The 19,372-nt window shown below is 52.8% G+C and overlaps 2 protein-coding genes across 4 annotated transcripts in view; both read right to left on the bottom strand.

The window, feature by feature from the left end:
• Positions 1 to 383: 383 nt before the first annotated feature.
• rad18 (RAD18 E3 ubiquitin protein ligase) lies at positions 384 to 9,589 on the bottom strand. Of its 2 annotated transcripts, XM_086168228.1 has the most exons (13): positions 9,434 to 9,589; positions 7,941 to 8,019; positions 7,660 to 7,721; positions 7,449 to 7,519; positions 5,211 to 5,572; positions 5,039 to 5,138; positions 4,774 to 4,961; positions 4,413 to 4,483; positions 4,246 to 4,306; positions 2,858 to 2,986; positions 2,579 to 2,720; positions 1,919 to 1,963; positions 384 to 482 (listed from the first exon to the last, which is right to left on the bottom strand). In XM_086168228.1, the coding sequence occupies exons 1-13, from the start codon at positions 9,482 to 9,484 to the stop codon at positions 398 to 400; spliced, it is 1,446 nt and encodes a 481-aa protein (XP_086024354.1). In that variant the 5' UTR covers positions 9,485 to 9,589; the 3' UTR covers positions 384 to 397. The 2 variants fall into 2 exon arrangements, with proteins under 2 accessions (XP_086024354.1, XP_086024355.1); XM_086168229.1 differs by lacking the exon at positions 1,919 to 1,963.
• Positions 9,590 to 16,045: 6,456 nt separating this feature from the next.
• srgap3 (SLIT-ROBO Rho GTPase activating protein 3) overlaps positions 16,046 to 19,372 on the bottom strand; it is a 34,224-nt gene continuing 30,897 nt past the window's right edge. For both annotated transcript variants that reach the window (XM_086168512.1, XM_086168513.1), the window contains exon 22: positions 16,046 to 18,439. In XM_086168512.1, the coding sequence (XP_086024638.1) occupies positions 17,999 to 18,439 (441 nt within the window). In that variant the 3' untranslated portion in view covers positions 16,046 to 17,998. The remainder of the gene's footprint in view (positions 18,440 to 19,372) is intronic.

Below are 19,372 nucleotides of genomic sequence, written 5' to 3'. Positions count from 1 at the left end.
CACGCTCGCCGTCCCCCCCCGAAGCGCTCCGATCCCCCCGGGTCGAGTCCAGACTCACCCGCCTGCGTCTTCTTCCAAAGAAAACAACCAACGGCGCCGGGCGACGGAGGTTGCGGCAGGTTTGGGTCTCCGTCTTACCCAGGGGAGCCTGAAGCTACGAGACAAACACAACGGAGACGTCCGGTGACCACGGGAGGGTCGGCGGCGGCGGCGATCACATGACCAAGCGAGTTCGTCGGGGAACGCGTCCATTTAAACTTTCATTTATTGACAGGTATCGCGGGGAAACGTCGGACAGGAATGTACATTTATAAAAAAAATAATGGTAGTCCTCTCCGACCAGACGTCACACTTCCACTTCCTTCTTCTTCTTCTTCTTCTTCTTCTTCCACCATCCTCATGTCTTGCGCAGTCGTTTTCCTGGAACGGGCGACGAGACCGGTTGAGCGTTTGTCTTCGGCCCGGCGCTCCTCTTTGTATCCCTGCGAGAAGTTGGGGTTGGAGATGGAGGAGAAGGAGGTTTAAACCAGCTTCAGACACGGTCTATCCGTCACCTCCGGTGGAGGTCGCTGCTGCTCTCTCGGCTCCTCCATCGCGGGCGGAGAAGGTGCCAAGGTAATTAAACACACATTACCAAATCCGGCGAGTCCGCCGCTCGTTTTGGACGTCAATTCCCCCCCCCCCCCCGAAACAAGGCGCGCTCCCGATAACGCAAATCGGCTCCGGCCGCAATTGCAGAGTCTAATTGTGCGGCGGCTCGGCGTTGTCGGGTGACGTGAGAATAATTTTGACTATCTGGAGCGGCGGGCGGCGAATTACCCGACAGCTCCCGTCTGCGTTGTGATGACCTTCCATTCAAAGAATTCCTATCTGACGAAAAAACAAAAAAAGCGCGGCGGTCCTCCTTCCAGAGACACTGAATGAGCTGTTTTCCTTGCGGGTGGGTTGTTGCCATGGTAATCCCGCTGCTCGGCAGGGATTAACGCATATCTGACAGACGTCGTCCACGTGTTCCTCGTCTCTATTTGGACGGGCGAAATTAAATTCCGGGCCTGGGAGGTGAGCCTGCACTTCCTCCGGACGGCCAGAGGGGGCGCTGCTGCAAACGCTCCTCGCGGCGGGGCCGGCCAATCAGACGTCAGCTCTTATCTGTTCACAGAGTTTAACTCGCGGAATTAGCTTTGAGCGAAAAAAAAGTGGCTCCACGGAAAACGACGGCCGCCGTCCACAACCACCAATTACACGCCGACGTGAAGCGAGCCGGATTCGACGATCCTGAAAACCAGGGGAACGTGAAACCCAGGAGACGTGCGGTCTGAGCTCCGGGTTCGCCGTCATTTATCAACGTGCCGGAGCGAAGGCGGGACGGAGCTTCTCCGCTGTGACGGCGCCGGAATTCCAAGCACGGCGTTCGGCGTCTGTGGTCGCCGTTTCAGTTACTGAAAAGACTTCGTTCCTTGAAAGACCCGAACTTCTGGCCAAACGGCGCCACCTCCGTGAAAACCACGGACTCGGTGTGCTGCAGGACGCGTGCACGCCACCGTATTTTGGCGTTTGCTCCCGTCCTTGCGGCGCCAGCAGTCGTTGGAACCGGACGGGACGGGACGGTAAAAACAGAAGCAAAATGTCCCAGACAGAAGAAGAAAAATGGCGTCCCAACACAATAAATCCCGGGTTTCTGAGCTGTCGTCGCGGCGCTAGCAGGTTTCTAATAACGCGCCGTTGCCGAGAAATCGTCGCCGACGTGGACGGTTTTAATTGAGCGGTCGGACCGACGGGAGCGTCTGACTCTTCATGCCAACCGGGATTTAAAGAAAAAAAAAATCCGTGGATCTACGACGGTGGCAATGCAGAATTGGCTCCGAGCGCGTGAATCGCTTTTAAAGACGGGAGGGAATAAAGTCAAAAATCCACTTACTCTCCACTTCTGCCGGGCTCCGGACCAAATATGTCTGAAATGGAACTGCGGAGGAGAGGAGAGGCATTTTATTGATATCCAGAGCTGATTTGATTTAGCGTGGAAACGCACGCCTCGACACTGACGGCGAAGCCCCTTCGCCGGTTTTTATTCCTCGGGATTTACAGCGGGCGGGAAGGCCGACGGCGGCCTTTTCACACGCCGTCGGGCACGTGGAGGATCTGTATGGGCGGAGATCTTCCTCCTAGAAGGTCCCTGGTTGGCAACCACCTGAGGCTGCACCAAATACAACAAATCTGGTTTTTGTTGTTGTGCATGTGAAACCCCCGAGCGTTTCTCCCCGCTGTTCCATTACACATGGTGCGGATGAAGCGTGGAGCGTCTGTCTGCCCGCCGCCGCCGCCGAGCGTCAGCGGGCGCTGACGTCTGCGGAAAAAAAAAAAAAAAAAAAAAAAAAAAAACACAAATCCCTGCCGAGTGCTGGGTTTCTGCTTGAAATCCACTGGGCTCCTCCGGAAGCACGACCGGAGCGGGAGCTGGGCGGAGCTCATGGAATCTGACGGACGATGTTTACCAGACTTGGAACTGGAACGCACCTGCTAGCGAGCTAGCTAGCGAGCTAGGACGGTGTATTCAGGAGCGCCGAGAAGAAGAACCCACCTGCTAATGGACACCTCGCTGTTGGTGGGGCTGGACAACAGGTCCAACCCTCCTCCTCCTTCTTCTTCTTCTTCTTCTTCTCCTCCTCCAGGTGGATCCTTAACCTCCTCCAGGTCTTCCGTCTTCAGCGTGAGCTTTGACTCTTAAACGTCAAAAAGACAAACCGCCATTCACGCTCTCGTTTGCATCTCACATAGACGTGCAAACCTTCACCCTGTCACACACACACACACACACACACACGTCACACAGCCAGAATTCCAGGCCTTCTCCTCGTACCTGCTGAGAGCGTCTCCTGGTCCTCCTGGACGTTCTGGTGCTCCTCCTTGACCCGGGTCTTCCGAGCCGGGCCCAGCCGACCCCGCACTTCGGCGATGAGGCGGGAGAAGTCGCTGCTGTGCTGCTTCCCTGCACGGATGAAGGGAGGCGGACGTGTGAACGCTTGAAGGACACACACACACACACACACACACACACACACACACACACACACACACACACACACAGAGCGAGAGAGAGAAGGGCTGTGGTGCTTCTACTACTGCAGCGAGTTCCTTCACTTACTTTTGCCATTCTTATATTTCATCTTGGTGTGTGTCTGTGTGTGTGTGTGTGTGTGTGTGTGTGTGTGTGTGTGTGTGTAGCTCCTCTCCCCCTCGACCTGTCCTTCCGACCCATGCGTCTTGTCTGGGGAAACGGCAATCTATATGGAAATGCGTGAGAGGGCGACGAGGCGCCGCCTTGTGAAGCCGGGCCTGTGGTTGTACGACAAGAGCACGAAAGCACGAAGACGCGCACACACACACACACACACACACACACACACACACACACACGGGTGGTCCGGTGCTAGAGCCCCACCACCACTGGTCAGGTGTTCACAGCGGCGTCGGCTGCTTTCTGGGCACATCTCACATCTTATTAATAGGTGACACGTTTCCACGTCAGCTGGCAGCACCAGGTGTGTGTGTGTGTGTGTGTGTGTGTGTGTGTGTGTGTGCTGCCGCTGCTCAGTCACCTTGCTTGCAGGATGAGTCATCCGCATCTCACACTGATAAATCAAGAGTTTATCACGGCGGCGCGTCTATTTTTAGCAGCCACCGGCGGTGAGTCACCCCAAACATTCAACCCCCCCCCCCGTCTCCTCAGTCCTGGTCCTGGTCCTGGTCCTGGTCTTGGGCCGGAGCCAGGAGCCGGTCTGCTCTTCACGTTCCTCAGGAGACAGGAAGCGGCGGCGTGGGAACGTCCGGCACCCGCGGGAAAAGGAACTCCGAGTGAATAAACGGCGGGAGGTCGCAGCATGATTGACAGCTGAGCGGGTGGAACCCCGTCGCTCCTCCTACTTCCTGGTTCTTACATGTGTTTTATCTTTTTCCATTTGTGACGAAAACACAACAACGGTCGGCTCGGCTGAGGAGAAAAGCAGCTTCTGAGGAGGTGGGAGTCTTTTTTTTACCCTCGGCGGGTTTGAGAACATTTTCCCCTCCTGTTGTTTGCGCTCGTACGGCTGATTTTCCTGGACGTGACCCCGCGGCGGCTGCAGGTCCCGTCGGAGCTCCGCGAGCCCCATCCGTCACCGAGGCCCCGCGGAAACTTCCAGACCGGCTCCTCTGAAAAGCGCCTCAGCGGGTGCACGAGTTTAAAAAAAAAAAAAAAAAAACACTTACTGTAATTGGAGTGAAGCTCATCAATCTCCACCTCGGAGTGGCTCCTGGAGAAGGTCAGGACCTGGTCGCAAATGGAAGCGTGAGGGCCGGCTTGGAGGCGCTGTGTTATTATTTTCAAAAAAACGCAGCGGGGGAAAAGGCTTTTCTGGGGCGGTACATTTACTCACGGGTTTCGCCGTTTTCTGCAGCTCCTTCCTGAGTTTCTCGTTGGCCTCCACCTCCCTGGCGATCTCCTGGGCTGTTTAGAGGAGGAGGGAGGCCTGTTTAAATTGAGTTTTCCGTGACGGCGAATCACGGCCGATGGCGAGCGCCGACGCACAGACGGGTGACGTCGAGGCCGACGCAGAAAGGAAGTGAAAGCCGCCGATCAAATATTCGCTCCCGGCGGCTGCCGACGAATCATTAGCGGGCACTCGAGCTCCCGTTCCTCCTCCTCCTCTCAGCTGGATTCATTATTTCGATGGAAGAGGAGTGTGTGCAGACTGCAAAGCGACTCCTCCGCTATGTGTGTGTGTGTGTGTGTCTTACCGGACTTGGGCTGCAGGGCGTCACACTGGGCGTTGTAGACGTGCACGAACTCCTGGTGCCTCCTGACCAGCTGGTCCCTGGAGCCCTGCGCCGACAGGTGGCAGTCGCGGAGCCGCCGTTTCAGCTCGTGCAGGGAGAGCAGGTTGTAGACCACCTTCCCCATGGGACGCCTGGACCTCCCCGCCGAGCTGCGAGGAGAGGAGCACGCCGGATCAGCCGCGCCTCAAGGGGGACGCCTCCAGAACTGCACCCGGAGGGTCTTCACCTCCTCAGGCAGTCCTTCTTGTCCCCCCTGGAGAGGCAGACGTCCAGGTGTTTGTTGATGAACTGCTGGGAGACGTTCACCGAACACACCGGACACTCCACTGCCGGGGAGAGAAGGTTAAAGATGAGAAGATCTGGATCCCTGAAGGTCCCGCGTGTAGCTTGAGTTTTACCTTTGATTACGGGTTTGACGTCCTTCGACGGCGACGCCGCTTCTTCCGACGCGCCGCCGCCGCCGTTCCAGCCCGCGCCCTCCTCCACATCCATGGGCTCCTCCTTTACGTTGGCGGCGGCTGAAAGTAGGTCGGAGGCGTTTGCGTGGCGCGCGGTCTGCAGCTCCGCGCTCGGAACGTCGACCGAACCGTCCCGCCGGGTTTCCTCAGAGGGAGACGCTCTGGGCCTCTTCTGGAAAAAGTGACTCAAAGCGGCGCTGCGGGGCCGCTGGCCGGCGTCCCGGAGGGGTTTGCGTTTGACAGCCGGGGTCTTCGGGGACGACGGCGGCGGCGACTCCGACGCGGCTTTGGACGACGGCTGCCTGCGACGAGAGGGGAAGCGAGGATGGAGGACGCGGGGGTTCGGCGTTCGGGGCCCCGAGCGAGGCGGATACGGCAGGTTCAAAGGTACGGTTACATAAGGTTTGGTGGGCCGGCGCTCCGAGGACACACCGGGGCCATTAGACAGACAAGACGTCCTAAGTGCCAGTGAATAATGTTGACAGTTAGCCGAGCCCCCTCCGGCAGAAACCGCAATTAGCTGGCTCCTCCTCGGAAAAAAAAAAAAAAAAAAGCCGCCACTTGGCCTCCACTTTGGAAACGTGGCTCCTGCAGCGGGGCCATTACGTGGCAATAAACCGTGACCAATGAGGTGTGCGCTGCTCGGCTTTCCGTGTCCAAAACTTTATGTTTGGGTTTCGCCGCGCCCATTAGGCTCTCCATTTGCCTCTCGGCCGGACTGATAACCCTCCGCCTTCGCGCCACCTGGATCCATCTGCCGGAGAGGCGAGTCCGGCGGCTCCGTCCCGCCTCCTCGGAGAGGCGCCAAAGCCGACATCGGGAAAGGTTTCGCGTCACGAGGGACACGGAAACTTCTAGCCGCTGAGAGCGTCTCCCGTTTCATCCGCGACCGGCAGCTGCTCTTCCTCGAGTAGATCCAGCTCCTACTCGAGGAGGCTTCTACTTCTTGTAGACCATTTTACCTTCAGCTGTCCAACCTCCATCCATCCCGGTCTTCCTCTAGACCTCCTCCTACCTCAGCATCCTTCTATCTTCACCGTCCCTCCCTCGGTGACTCATTTCCAGAACATCTAACAAGTTCTGTCCTGATGGACTCCTTCCTGATCCTCTCCATCTTCTCCCCCTGTCCTTCATGCTTTTATAACTTTCCTCCACCTCTGCCGCTCACATTCGCACACATGTATTCGGACAAAGCGTTGTTGAAATGTGGAGATGCGCCGTGACGTCTGTGTCGGACGCTCCGCGCGAGAAAGCAGGAAATTAAAGGGAGGGCGAAAGCGGCGGCCATCACTTCCACACCGTTAGCGCGCCGCTGATAAATTTGAGGAGGTAAACATCGGAGATTTCTGGCCGATAAGAAGCTGACAGACTGCGCTGGAGTTTCTCTTTCCCTCCTCGAACAAGCCATCGCTCGGTAAACGGGTAATATCCTGCGGCGGCGGCGGCGGCGGGGGGGGTTCCTTCTCCGAGACCGAATCCGCTTCCGAGCCGCTTCGAACCGGACGCCCTCCGCCTTCCCATCAACCTTCAGCTCGGATTCTCACAGAAGCATCTGCCCCGAAGCCGCAGAGCGCGCCGCAGAACAACAGCATGTCGTCCGACCTCGGCTAATGAAGACAAAATCCCCCGCCGGATCTTCCCCTAATCCCTAATTCAGGAGCAGATTTCTGTAAGGCGATTAGAGGAGTGGTCGGTAATGCTGCTAAATTTGAAAGGAACTCAAAACGGGTTCCGGGTTTGATCCCAACAATAACAACGTGATCCCGTCAAATCACGACAGCGAGAAGTAGCGCCTTAAAGAGCGGAGAGGCGTTCAGGCGACGCACCTGCACCTGGTTTGGAAACACCGGGTCAAACGCGAGCCGTTGTCATCGCCGGGTGGTTTCCATGGTGACAGACAACAGGGAGGGCGGGATGAGTCTGAACTCGGGGGATGCAAGATGGCGGCCGATCGGCTGACGGCGGGGAGAATAAAAAGGGAAAACTGGTGCGAGCAGAACCTCGATTCACCGAAGCTCGCCGATATGTGACGTTCGAAAAAGAAACACGTGAACGGAAAGGTGGTAAAAGCGCGCGAAGAGGGCGACGTCAGAGGGCGGTTACGGCGCCCCCTACTGGACACGTCTCCTGCTAACGGACCAAAAAGCGCCGAGCCGACGCGGGTGGTTTTGGGTTTACCTCGCCGCGTGGAAGTGCGCGATCAGCTCGTCCAGCAGCCGGTTGTTTCTCAGATCCTGTTCCGTCGCTTGCTGAAAGGAGGATCACCGAAAGAGACAAATTTATTCGGAGTGAATCTGTTATTCATTAAAAGTCAGTAGACCTGAAGGCCTCTCGGGAACGGGGATTACGCCGACGTCGGCTGAAGGGTATTATTACGCTTCATACTCACCGAATTGCAAACCGGACACTGCAACTTGTAGGAGAAGAACTTTCTGATGCACAAGGAGCAGACTGCGGAACAGAAAGGAAACGGGATGAAAAAGACGACGGCGAGGAGTCCCGGGGGAGCATCCCCGGCTTTGACGGAAGATGCGGCACCGACGCCACATCTCGCATCTAGATCTCCGAAGGTCTAGCTGTGAGCGTGCGGATTCAGATATCATGCTCTAGAAGGGATTTAAACACGGTGAATGATCCGGTGATGCAACGTCGACGCTGTTCTCCACTTACAGTTGTGAGAACATTTGGTCATCATTGAAATGCTGAGGAAGTCGAAGCAGATGGGGCACCGCAGCAGGGCGTCGATGTTCTGTGGAGTGGAAACATCATTAACCCCGAGATTCGGCGAAGCCCGGGAAAAAGATACGCGCAGTCAGTTTTAAAAAAAAAAACTGGAGTCGGAACTTGATTAATATGTAAACAGCTGAGTTATTCAAAATTGCTTCTGCGGTGGAAAGGAAACCAAGAGGCGGCGAAGCTCGAGAGTTGCCGCCGTCGCAGCGGTGAAGGTCCAATACCCTTGGGGGTGTTTGCCAAAATGGGGGACGTATGAGGTCTTTCGCGTCCGTCCCCTGACATTTTCAGGTTGTGCATGTTTCCTGGTTAGCGTTCGCCGTCACGTGACCGCCTAATACCTGGTGTTCCATGGGAGGAACCTGCAGGCCCCGAGGATGTTACCAGAAGATGAGCCAGATCTGGTTGGTGGTGCAGTTTGATGGCGTCTCAACACCGGGGCTAAAGTTAAGGGGGTCTGTTAGCTCCAGCAGGTTTGAGTGGTGAGATTTTTTCGGGGCAGGAAACGAGAAGGCGCAAACAAATCCGCGGGACACGACCGGGTTCTTCTATCTTTTATGCTGCACGAGAACCTCAAACCTGCAGCAGGAGACACACCTGGCTTGGCCATTCACTCACTGTAAACAACTTGCTCAAACTACATCCAAATGCATATTCTACGCTTTGGTCACCAATTATTTAGCACTTTACATTTTTTTACGATTTCCTGCGCTTTTTAAAATCACTTAACGTTGTTCTTCTTCGTGTGAGACAAGTTGGGCGGCGCACTAGCGCCCTCTATCGGCGACCACTAGTGGAAAAACTAGGAAAACAACATCATTGATGCGTTTCCCCCAGGAAAACCCAATGCTGTATTTAATAGTTTTTGGACAATTTCATACAGTATAACATGAACAGGCGTATGGTGAAATTGATAGTTTTTAATTAAAGACTATCAGACCTCATGTTGGCTTAATTGTACCTTCAATGTACATGTCTGAATATCCCCCATGAGAGTTATTCAGCAGAAGAGTGTTAAGTGATGCTTTCATTGTCGTTCGGTCATATTCTCTCAATCAATTGCAGTCATAAGGAAAACTCGCTTCTGATGTTTATAACGATATGCAGTTTTTAATTGTCCACGTCCACGGCGGGCAATAAAACGCCGGAACACTAACTCGGGTCAAACAGCCGCGGACATCATTCGGGCTACGTTTATTTAAGCACGTAAAAACGTTTTAAAGCGTTTTCCCCCGTATGAGGGGAAACTTTATGGGTACTTCTGCCGAACGGGTGGTTTCTGACAACTCCCCGGGTCGTAACTCCCCTCCTGCCCCCTGTGTTAGCATTACATGACCGGCGACGCGGTTACGTAGCCCCGCTAGCCACGGGCTAATCGCCGCGTTAGCATGATGCTAACCGGCTCCATCAGAACTTCCGGGTCCACTTACTTTCAGAAACGACAGTCCGGATGGGAGACGCGAGTTCGCCTCTCTCGCCATGTTTACCAACTGAAGGCGACTCCCAAACAACAACAATAAACTTTTTGTGCTTCCGTCTCCTCCCCCCCTCACAGCCGCGTCCCGCTAGGACAAGGCGCCGAATGCCTGTGACGTCATTTGACAGCTTCCGGTGGGCTCGAGCGCTGAATCTCTTCCCCCAACCAAGTGATTTACCTGAGCGCGGTCACGGGGGGGAACGTCACTCATAAACACACACACACACACACACATACACACATACACACATACACACAGACTGACGTCCGCACAAACACAAACGTAACACTCACAGACACAAGTACTACATACATACACACAAACACACACAGACACACAGACAGATACACTCTCCCATATACATGCATACAAACACAAACACATACAGTATATACAGAAGCACACAAACACATACACAAACACACTTGCACATACACAGACGCACACATAAAGAAGCACACATACACAGCACGCACAAACTCAAACAGACACACACAGACACACACAGAGATACACACACACACACAAACACACACATACACACACAAAGATACACACACATACACATGCAAACATACACACATACACAAACACACAGACACACGGACACACACTCACAAAGACACATGCACACACACGCACACACATACACACACACACACACACACTCAGACAAAAGCACACATACACGCGCATACAATCACACACACAAACACACCGACACACACACATATACATACACACATATAGACACTGACACACTCACACACAAATGCAGACACGCACACGTAACCACAGGCAAACAGACACACACACGCATACACACGCACACATACATGTGCACACACACACATACACAGACACATACACATATTCAGACCCACACAAACACACTTGCACATGCACACACACACACACACACACACAGATACACACATACACATGCACACATACACTGCACACACAAACACAGACACAAACACACACACATAACACACACACATAACACACGGACACATGCACACACACGCGCACACACACACACACACTGGTACAGACAAACGCACACATACACGCGCACACAAACACACACACGAACACACTGATACACACACACATAGATACTGACACACACACACTCACACACACAAATGCACACACGCACACGCAACCACACGCATATACTGACCCAAGCACACAAACACACACAGACACACGCACACATACATACTGACACACACTGGAACACACACACACACACACACACACACACTATTTGTATGTGTGAGACACTTTTTGTTGATGTTTTGTTTTTATTTTATTTTTCAAGTTGGATAGATGGTAGATAGATCTCCTTCTCTCCGAGTGGGTTTTTTCTTATTCTGTCTCCCACATTTGAAATTTAAAACTGCGTTAATTCGGTCCGCCGCGGAACGAGGGAAGGGGGGTTAAGAAAACGGAAAAGGAGAAGTGACGGTTACGTAATGACAGAATCGACCGATACCGAATATAAATATAAATATATGGTAACTTTATCTTAACAAGAGGTTACGTGAAAGGCCTCCAACCATCTGGAGGAATCCGAAATCAGTACGGACCGTACCATCCCGCAGGAGACGTGGGGGTGAGGAAGGGGATAACAGTGTAGACTAAAAATAAAAAATAAAAAAATCAGAAAGAAATCGTACAGGAGTCGCGGGGCTTTAAGGGGAAAAAAAAAAAAAAAAAAAAACACGCTGAAAAATCTAGTTGTATGTAAAAATCTCGTCGTGAGAGGCTTCAGATGTGAGCAGGTGCGAGACGATGGCTTTCCAGAAGTCCTTTCCAAACATTCGATGTTTTGGTTGCCATGGCGACGGCAACTGGACCCGGCGGCTGAGACGACACGCCGGTTTGATCAGAGCCCTCTGAGGCCTTAAGAGACGCTCTCATTCCAGGCCTGCGGCCATCACGGCCCCGACGAGGCCCTAACGAAGCCCTAACGAAGCCCTAACGAGGTCTTAACGAGGTCTTAACGAAGCCGAAAACGAGGCGATCGAAAGAAACGGGCGAGAAGATCCAGGGGTCGACGGGTGGGGAAGTAGCGAGCAGGTGTTTTGGGGATTCGTGTTTCCACCCTGGATCGTACCATTTCTGAGTAGATTGGAAGTGACTGAAAACAAATGACGCACACACACACACACACACACACACACACACAAAATGGAATACACATATGTTTTTTTGGGGGTGGTTACATAACTGCATGTGTGTGTGTGTGTGTGTGTGTGTGTGTGTGTGAAGTGCCGCTAAGGGAAAACAGCTGGGAAATGTAAATAAAGGATGGCTTAAAAATAGGACATTCTTAGCTAACATTTAGCATTTTAGCATATCACTTTATATTTCTATGGTCATTTTGATAGGTTTTATTTTATTTTTATTTTTATTTTTTTTCAATAAATAACACCTGAGCACACACACTGCTAAGTAATTGTACCGTTCACTGTTTTTGATTTTTGGCGCACCTTGCATCGTCCTTGAACGCGATCGCTCCCTCAGGTGAGAGTACAGATGCGTGCGTCCATTATGGACTTTTTATTTTCATCCATTAATGCCGTTTCTTCCTGTCGTCCGTCCGCGGAGCTTCTTGGCAGCCTTGTAATTGTTTTCTTTAAACACCTCACGCCTCCAAAGTCCTTGACTGCGAGTCAGATTTTATTCAGAATGGCGCAGAAGCACGTCTGGACTACCTTTCTTGAAGATGATCTCCACCGAGGAAGCTCCAGCCTCATTACGAGCGGCCTTCTGCCTCGACCAGCTGGGGTAGAAAGTGAGACCGGTGCCAGTGACCCGATGGAAAAAGGCGTGGAGGAACCATTCGCGCAGCCGTCCCTCACCTTCTGTGGTGCCTCGTCGATGTCAGGCTACACCGTTCATCTCCTCAACAAATTCATCCAAAGATGATACAACCTTGTCCACCTGGGGTTCCTCGCATGAGGTGAGCTCGTAGGCTACATCTGTGACTTGGAGAAGATTGGTTGATCATGTGATCGCCTTCGAGCTCTTTCGAGCTCATAGGCTACATCTGTGACATGGAGAAGATTGGTTGATCATGTGATCGCCTTCTGGGTTGAGCTACCGGTACCGTAGCTTAAGCTATGTGTCCAAGCAAGTCCAGAACCTCTTGACCATCTCTGGAGCCAGCTTCTAGGGCAGGAGTTTGGACCACCTAGGCTTCGCCTGACGCCCCTGGCGAGACATTGGGAAGATGAGGTCTCGTTGGGGTCATCCAACCGTGATCTCCAGCTGAGCTGAGAATCAGAACCTCCAAATCCAGGACTCCAGGTATCTCATAGTCTTGTTCACAAGTGAGGAAGGAATGGAGAGTGAGATGGACAGGTGCAAGAAGGGGTGAAACAACTGTTTTTCATGGTGAAGAAGCAGCTGTACCAAATGGAGGTCTACATTAAAGGTAGATCTACAGTATGTTCCTACCCTCATGTCTGTTCTCCAGCTGTGGGTGGCGACCCAAAAAACCAGATCCTGGATACAAGTGTCCAAAATGAGCTTCCTCTTGAGGTTGTCCACTGGTTTGGCCTTGTGGGAGGAGTTCAGAGCTGCTTCTACACATCCAGAGGAGCCAGATGAGGAGACTCCATCTGGTCAGGGTTCCTCTTGGAGAGGCGTTCTGCAGAGGTCCCACCGGGGAAGCCAGAGGTCGGACGCCGTATTGTCCTCTCCGAGGGAAGGGAACATTCTGGACGCCGTATTGTCCTCTCCGAGGGAAGGGAACATTCTTCCAGGTGATGCCACATGGCATCACCTGGAAGCTACCCCTCTTCTTGGCAGAGAAGGTGAGTCCAAAGGAATGGTTCCTTTCTTCCTCCCGCCAACAAACACTGATGCAACTCAAAGGAACGTGAATCACAGATGAAGGAGAAGGAAAGCCCTGCCTCCAGAACCCTGGGCGGGTGGAGTCCACCCCCCTCCGCCAGAGGTGGACCTCGCTTCAAAAGGCATTATTTACACCATGTTGTGTTTTCCGTCTCCATAAGAAGTTTCCGCTGTAGCTGCCAGCTCCAGGGGCGCGCACGTGGAGGGAAACCACCACAAACCCGGCGCACGTGCGAACTCGTTCACCCGCCGTCGAGCGTCTCCGTTGTTTTTTTTCGATAAAGGATAACGCAAGCGTTATCCCAGAGCTGGACGATGGCTAACGGCGAGAACCTGGTTTCGTCTCCTGAGCCCATGGGGGGCGAGGAGGATCCGTCTGGGGTCTGGCTGGAACCGACGGGATGAAGATGACAAGGACCAGATGTCGGCAGAGGCGGTGGCGGCGGCTGGAGGGGAATGGCGGCGATCTACAGTCCTCGCTATGACAAGCAGACACGCCAAGCTTCTGCTCCCATGGACTTCATGTGTTTCAGTCTGGTGCAAGAAGTACTGTTAAAGCAGTGGCTAGGGTCAGCTGTCAATCAAATAGTGAGCTGTCAATCACAGGGCTAGCTGTCAATCACCGCAGTCAATTGTCAATCACATAGTCAGTTGTCTATCATAGGGAAAGCTGTCACTCACAGGGCTAGCTGTCAATCATAGTCAACTATCAATCATATAGTCAGCTGTCAATCACAAGGCCAGTTGTCAATGTTGAGGTCAGCTGTCAATCACAGTGCCAGCTGTCAATCACAGTGCCAGCTGTCAATCATGGGACCAGCTGTCAATCACAGGGCCAGCTGTCAATGTTGAGGTCAGCTGTCAATCACAGGACCAGCTGTTAATCACAGGAACAGCTGTCAATCACGGGACCGGCTGTCAATCATGGGACCAGCTGTCAATCACAGTGCCAGCTGTCAATCATGGGACCAGCTGTCAATCACAGTGCCAGCCGTCAATCATGGGACCAGCTGTCAATCACAGTGCCAGCCGTCAATCATGGGACCAGCTGTCAATCACAGTGCCAGCCGTCAATCATGGGACCAGCTGTCAATCATGGGACCAGCTGTCAATCACAGTGCCAGCTGTCAATCATGGGACCAGCTGTCAATCACAGTGCCAGCCGTCAATCATGGGACCAGCTGTCAATCACAGTGCCAGCCGTCAATCATGGGACCAGCTGTCAATCACAGTGCCAGCTGTCAATCATGGGACCAGCTGTCAATCACAGTGCCAGCTGTCAATCTTGGGGCCAGCTGTCGATCACAGGGCCAGCTGTCAATCATGGGACCAGCTGTCAATCACTGGACCAGCTGTCAATCACGGGAGTTTCATTTATGCAAATGAACAGCGCAGCCATGTGACCTGCAGACGGTTCTCTCCAATCAGGGTCCCATTACCCAGCACATGAAAACCAGTGTGTGTGTGTGTGTGTGTGTGTGTGTGTGTGTGTACTGTTTTATGCATGTCATAAGTGCACGGCCCCGCCGCAGGCGTGCACATCAAAGATACAGATACAAAGATACATCTGCCCGGCGCCTCAGCACACTGGAATCAATCATTCCAATGTGCCGCATGGAAGGCGGGATAAGGAGCCGCCGTCCCCGGCTTTGGCGTGAATTGTTTATCAGAATGCATCAAAGGGAAATTATTGATCACCCTGGAGCCGAGGCAGGGAGGGATCGCGGCTCTCCATCTCCAGACCAAGAATGAAGGAACGCTTGCTTTTCACCGCAACGTATGAATGAAAGAGTCAGCGCTCGTTTGCTTGTCGTGTAGATGAACGGCTGAATGTTTGTGGAATGTTCTGGATAACATTGGAATGAACGCATGAGCGGTCGTGTCTCTTGAACACGTGTGAATGTTCGTCACGCCTCCGCGAGGTGCGAACGAATCCTTGGATAGAAATCGAAAGCCGAGTTCTTGGGTTCGACGCGTCGTCGGTTCTCGCGGGAGCTGAGCGGCGTGGACGCCGTCGATTCTTTCGGTTCTCTCTTGTCAAACGAGGGTTCTTCATGCGTGTCGTTCTCTGCGTTCCGTCACGGAACCGCGGGTTCTCGGCGTGTCACGCAAAGAAGTCCTCTTTCCGCTCGTCCGAAGTAAACAAAAGTACGAACCCTCTGACGTCTCAAACCTGCAAAACACACTCGCTACAACAGCGCCACCCTGTGGACACAAGAAGAATTACACCCTTGCAATGTACAGCAGTATTACTGACAATTCGGGGAGGGAAAAAAACTGCAGTCAATAGACAGTTTTAAGCTATACTACTTTTCCAGAGTACTTTAAATGTATATCTGACGCGCAAAATACTACAACCCTCCCAGCAGTGTGGTACCGCAGTACAATACCAGGATAAAATGCTACAGTACAACCACGAATACAGCGTTACTTCTGTGCACGTGATCCAAAATATCACGTGTGTGTGTGTGTGTGTGTGTGTGATCTGTGCAGCACATCATTAGCCACATCAGCTAACAAAAGCTAGCACGGGCCGGTGACATCATACTTGTTGCCAGGGACGACAGTCTCCATCGAAGTTGACTGGGGACGAGTAGGTCTGAATCGGATCAGGAAGTTCAGCCACACACACACACACACACACACACACATGTTAGCCATCCTCCAAATGAACACGAGAAGAAACCAATATCACTGATCCATGACAGATTTATTTGGTTGCGGTGGGACGAGGGGGGGGGTCGGTTGGTTGGGTGTGGGAGTGGGAGTGGGGTATCCCCTCCCCTCCGCCCCCCTCCACCCACTCAACACACACACACACACACACTCACTCGTCCAATCAGAGGACGTTACATCACAGGTTCCCGACCAACCGGACACTCATCCACAGACATCACTAGACAAAAACACTTTATAGAGAAGGTGGACGCCGTGGAAGTGGGTTTTTCCACCCGGCCTCCGCCCTCCGCCCCCCCACCCAGCGGGCACAGTGGTTTCTTCCAGTGTCCTGGGAAGGAGACTGTCTTATTTACATCACATGTTGGGGGGGGCGAGTCGGAGGGAGGCGTCCGCTCGGGTCCATTCTATCTATTTGTTTTGGGGAGAGGGTTCTGGCTCAGGCAAAGCACAGGATGAGACAGTCTGAGATGATTCTACGGAGCGGCGGATCAGCGTCTGCAGTAGTTTGTCCTTCTTTAGTGGTTTCTGCAGGGGTCATCCAAGAGCCCCTGATAGAAAATAACCTTTTTTTTTTTTTTTAAAGGAAAAAAAAAAACAACTGAAACCAGTCGGTGTAATAAATATGGCAGCCAACAGACAACATGTAAAATAAAAAGAAAAAAAACATACAAATAATGATGTCGTGCACAAAAGGCACTTGGCTCCTGTCACACGAGGAAATGAACAGTGCGGTCTGATCTTCTGAGGCCTCCCTCATCCGTACACACACATCTAATACGCATCTGTAGATATATTTGCATTTATATATTTCATCAGCTGAGCGGTAGCGCACGGCGGCAAACGTGGACGAGCACCGGGTGATTGACAGGTAGGGGGTGGGTGCAGTACCGGCGGCGGCCACTAGATGGCGCCAAAGCTACCTGGTTGGAGATTTACATAGCCACCCAGTCTTGGCATGTGTGTGTGTGTGTGTGTGTGTGTGTGTGTGTGTGTGTGTGTGTGTGTGTGTGTGTGTGTGTGTGTGTGTGTGTGTTTTTGGGGCGGGGCATTGCCTGTTTGACATGCTCGATAAGCAACGTTTCTCTTCCGCTTCTATTTTTGCTGCAAGCGACTGGAACCCACCATCCCGATGAAGGCTGCGTTCGGCGTTTAAATAAAAAGGTGCAGAGATGGTTTGTGCATTCAAATTTCAAACCCCTTCCTCCTCGAGGCAAGGCACCGCTTTACTGCTGCGTAATAGAACATGCACAGTATGGGGGGGAAGGGGGGGTATGGACCCCCGTAGAGACACCGACAAACACAGAGACGAGCCATCTCCTTCCATATGGTGGACGTGGAGGCAGGCGGAGGAGGACGGGCAGGACCTGACCCCCTCCATCCTCCTCCTGGCGTCATCGGAAAGTACCTTGCAGAAGATTAACACCGAAACAAAAGGAGTAGATATATATTATGTACACATTCAGCACAGGGGGGTCATTTCCTTCATGGGGGAGCCGGAGGGGGTCGTGACCCCTGATGATGCAGGTGTGACGGACAGGTACCCAGGTGGGTGGTACCCCCCATATGTGTGTGTGTGTGTGTGTGTGTGTGTGTCAGCATCACCATGACGATGGGGCTCCAGAAGTGGCAGGATGTGACATTTCTCTCACCTCTTTTTATCGTTTCCCCGTCCCTCTATTAAAATCCAAACATCCCATAATCTCTGGTTCTGGCTGCAGCGGACTAGAACACACATACACACACACACACACACACACACACACACACACACAGGAGAGTTCGACCTCCCAGAGCCGATGGAAAAACTCAAGACCGCACAATTAACAGGTGAGTCCCTCAGGCTCCGCCCCCTGTGGGCTCAAACCCCGCCCCCTGTGGGCTCAGACCCCGCCCCTGTGGGCTCAAGCCCCGCCCCCTGGGGGGGGGTTGGTCTCCACCCTCTCAGGCTCCGCCCCCCCTGCCCCGCTACATGGTGCCCGATTTGTCCCCGCCGTCGCCGGACACGCCGACGTTGGCGGCGGCGTTCCCGCCCGGGAACATCTTCTCGGTGGGGGTGACGGCGGGGCTGCCGACCCCCGAGGAGCTGGAGCTGCTGGAGCGGTGCTGGGCCGGGGCCGGACGCACCGGCCTCATGGGCGGGGGCCGCAGCTGGGTCCCCGCCAGCCGGGCGGACAGGGCCGGCTTGAAGGTGGTCATCATCTCGGAGGTGGAGCTGCTGCTGCGGCGCATGGCGGCGTCCGGGTCGCGGATGACGATGGTGTGCAGCGGGCTGCCCGGCTCGGAGCCCGCCGGGTTCTTCATGGGTTCCAGCGTGTCCAGGACCACGTCGGGCGCCTGCTTGGACGTGTTCTGCCGCTCCAGCTCGCGGAGCTCGTGCAACGCCGTGGTCATCGTCTTCTCGATGTCCTGGCGGGGAAGAGACGGACAAGCTAATGAGCGCTAGCGCCCCCTCTATAGAAAGTAGCTTGTCATTAAAAAAGGGGAAAAACTGATTTTTAAGCAATAATTTGAGCTTGAAAGCTGAGACAACTCAACCAAAACTTGGTTCTGGAACGGATTAATAGCGTTTTGGCACCCTTTGCACCCTTTCTGTGTTGTAGCATTGTAGCGTAGCGGCAGTTGTTTACATTGTTCGACATTGTGTTCTGCTGTTACAACTTTATTTTTCAGTAAGCTAGCCCTCACTGTGGCTCCCTAAAAAGCTAAAAGTGCGGTTATATGGGGTTGTTAAGACTGCCAGCGGATCTGAAGAAGGAAATAATTGCTAACAGCTATTAGCCAGTGACGTGCAGCAGTAGAGGCAGGGGAGGCCGGGCCTCACCTGTTATCATGGAAAGAAAAAAATGCAAAAATGAAAAACTAAATGAAGTGGTTATATTTAATCAGCGATTTGAACTGTAAATTTATTTTCCACTTAACTTCAACATTTTTAGTTATTTTTCTTCAAAATCGCTAAAAATATGTCGTTCAAATATGGAGAAGAGACGTACGTTTGCACGGCAACCAGCTGAGCTCACTATGATTCTGCTAACTGTGCTAGCATGCTATGCACTGAGACTGAATTGCTGTCTCTGTGGATGTCCCTATTAAAAAAACATTTTTAATATATAAATTAAATTTCCATAGTTTAGCTGATGTGTCTAATGTTATTGTCAACAACTGCGACGTGCTTCTCGTAATCATAAAACGACTGCGAAGAGACATTAAGTGAGGCACGCAGTGACGGTGCCTCATGCTAGGGGGCGCCGCTGATCCCAGGGATCCTTCTTACCACTCGGCTACAGAATAATAGAATTAGCAATAGCAAGCTACCGTAAACAGTTAGCAAGTCAAGTGCAG

Source organism: Fistularia commersonii, chromosome 21 (genome assembly GCF_037954325.1).
Source record: "Fistularia commersonii isolate RoL2024-O1a breed Wild chromosome 21, RoL_Fcom_v1.0, whole genome shotgun sequence".
In the NCBI taxonomy this organism is placed as follows: Eukaryota; Metazoa; Chordata; class Actinopteri; order Syngnathiformes; family Fistulariidae; genus Fistularia; species Fistularia commersonii.
This window is presented reverse-complemented; position numbering and strand designations above follow the sequence as displayed.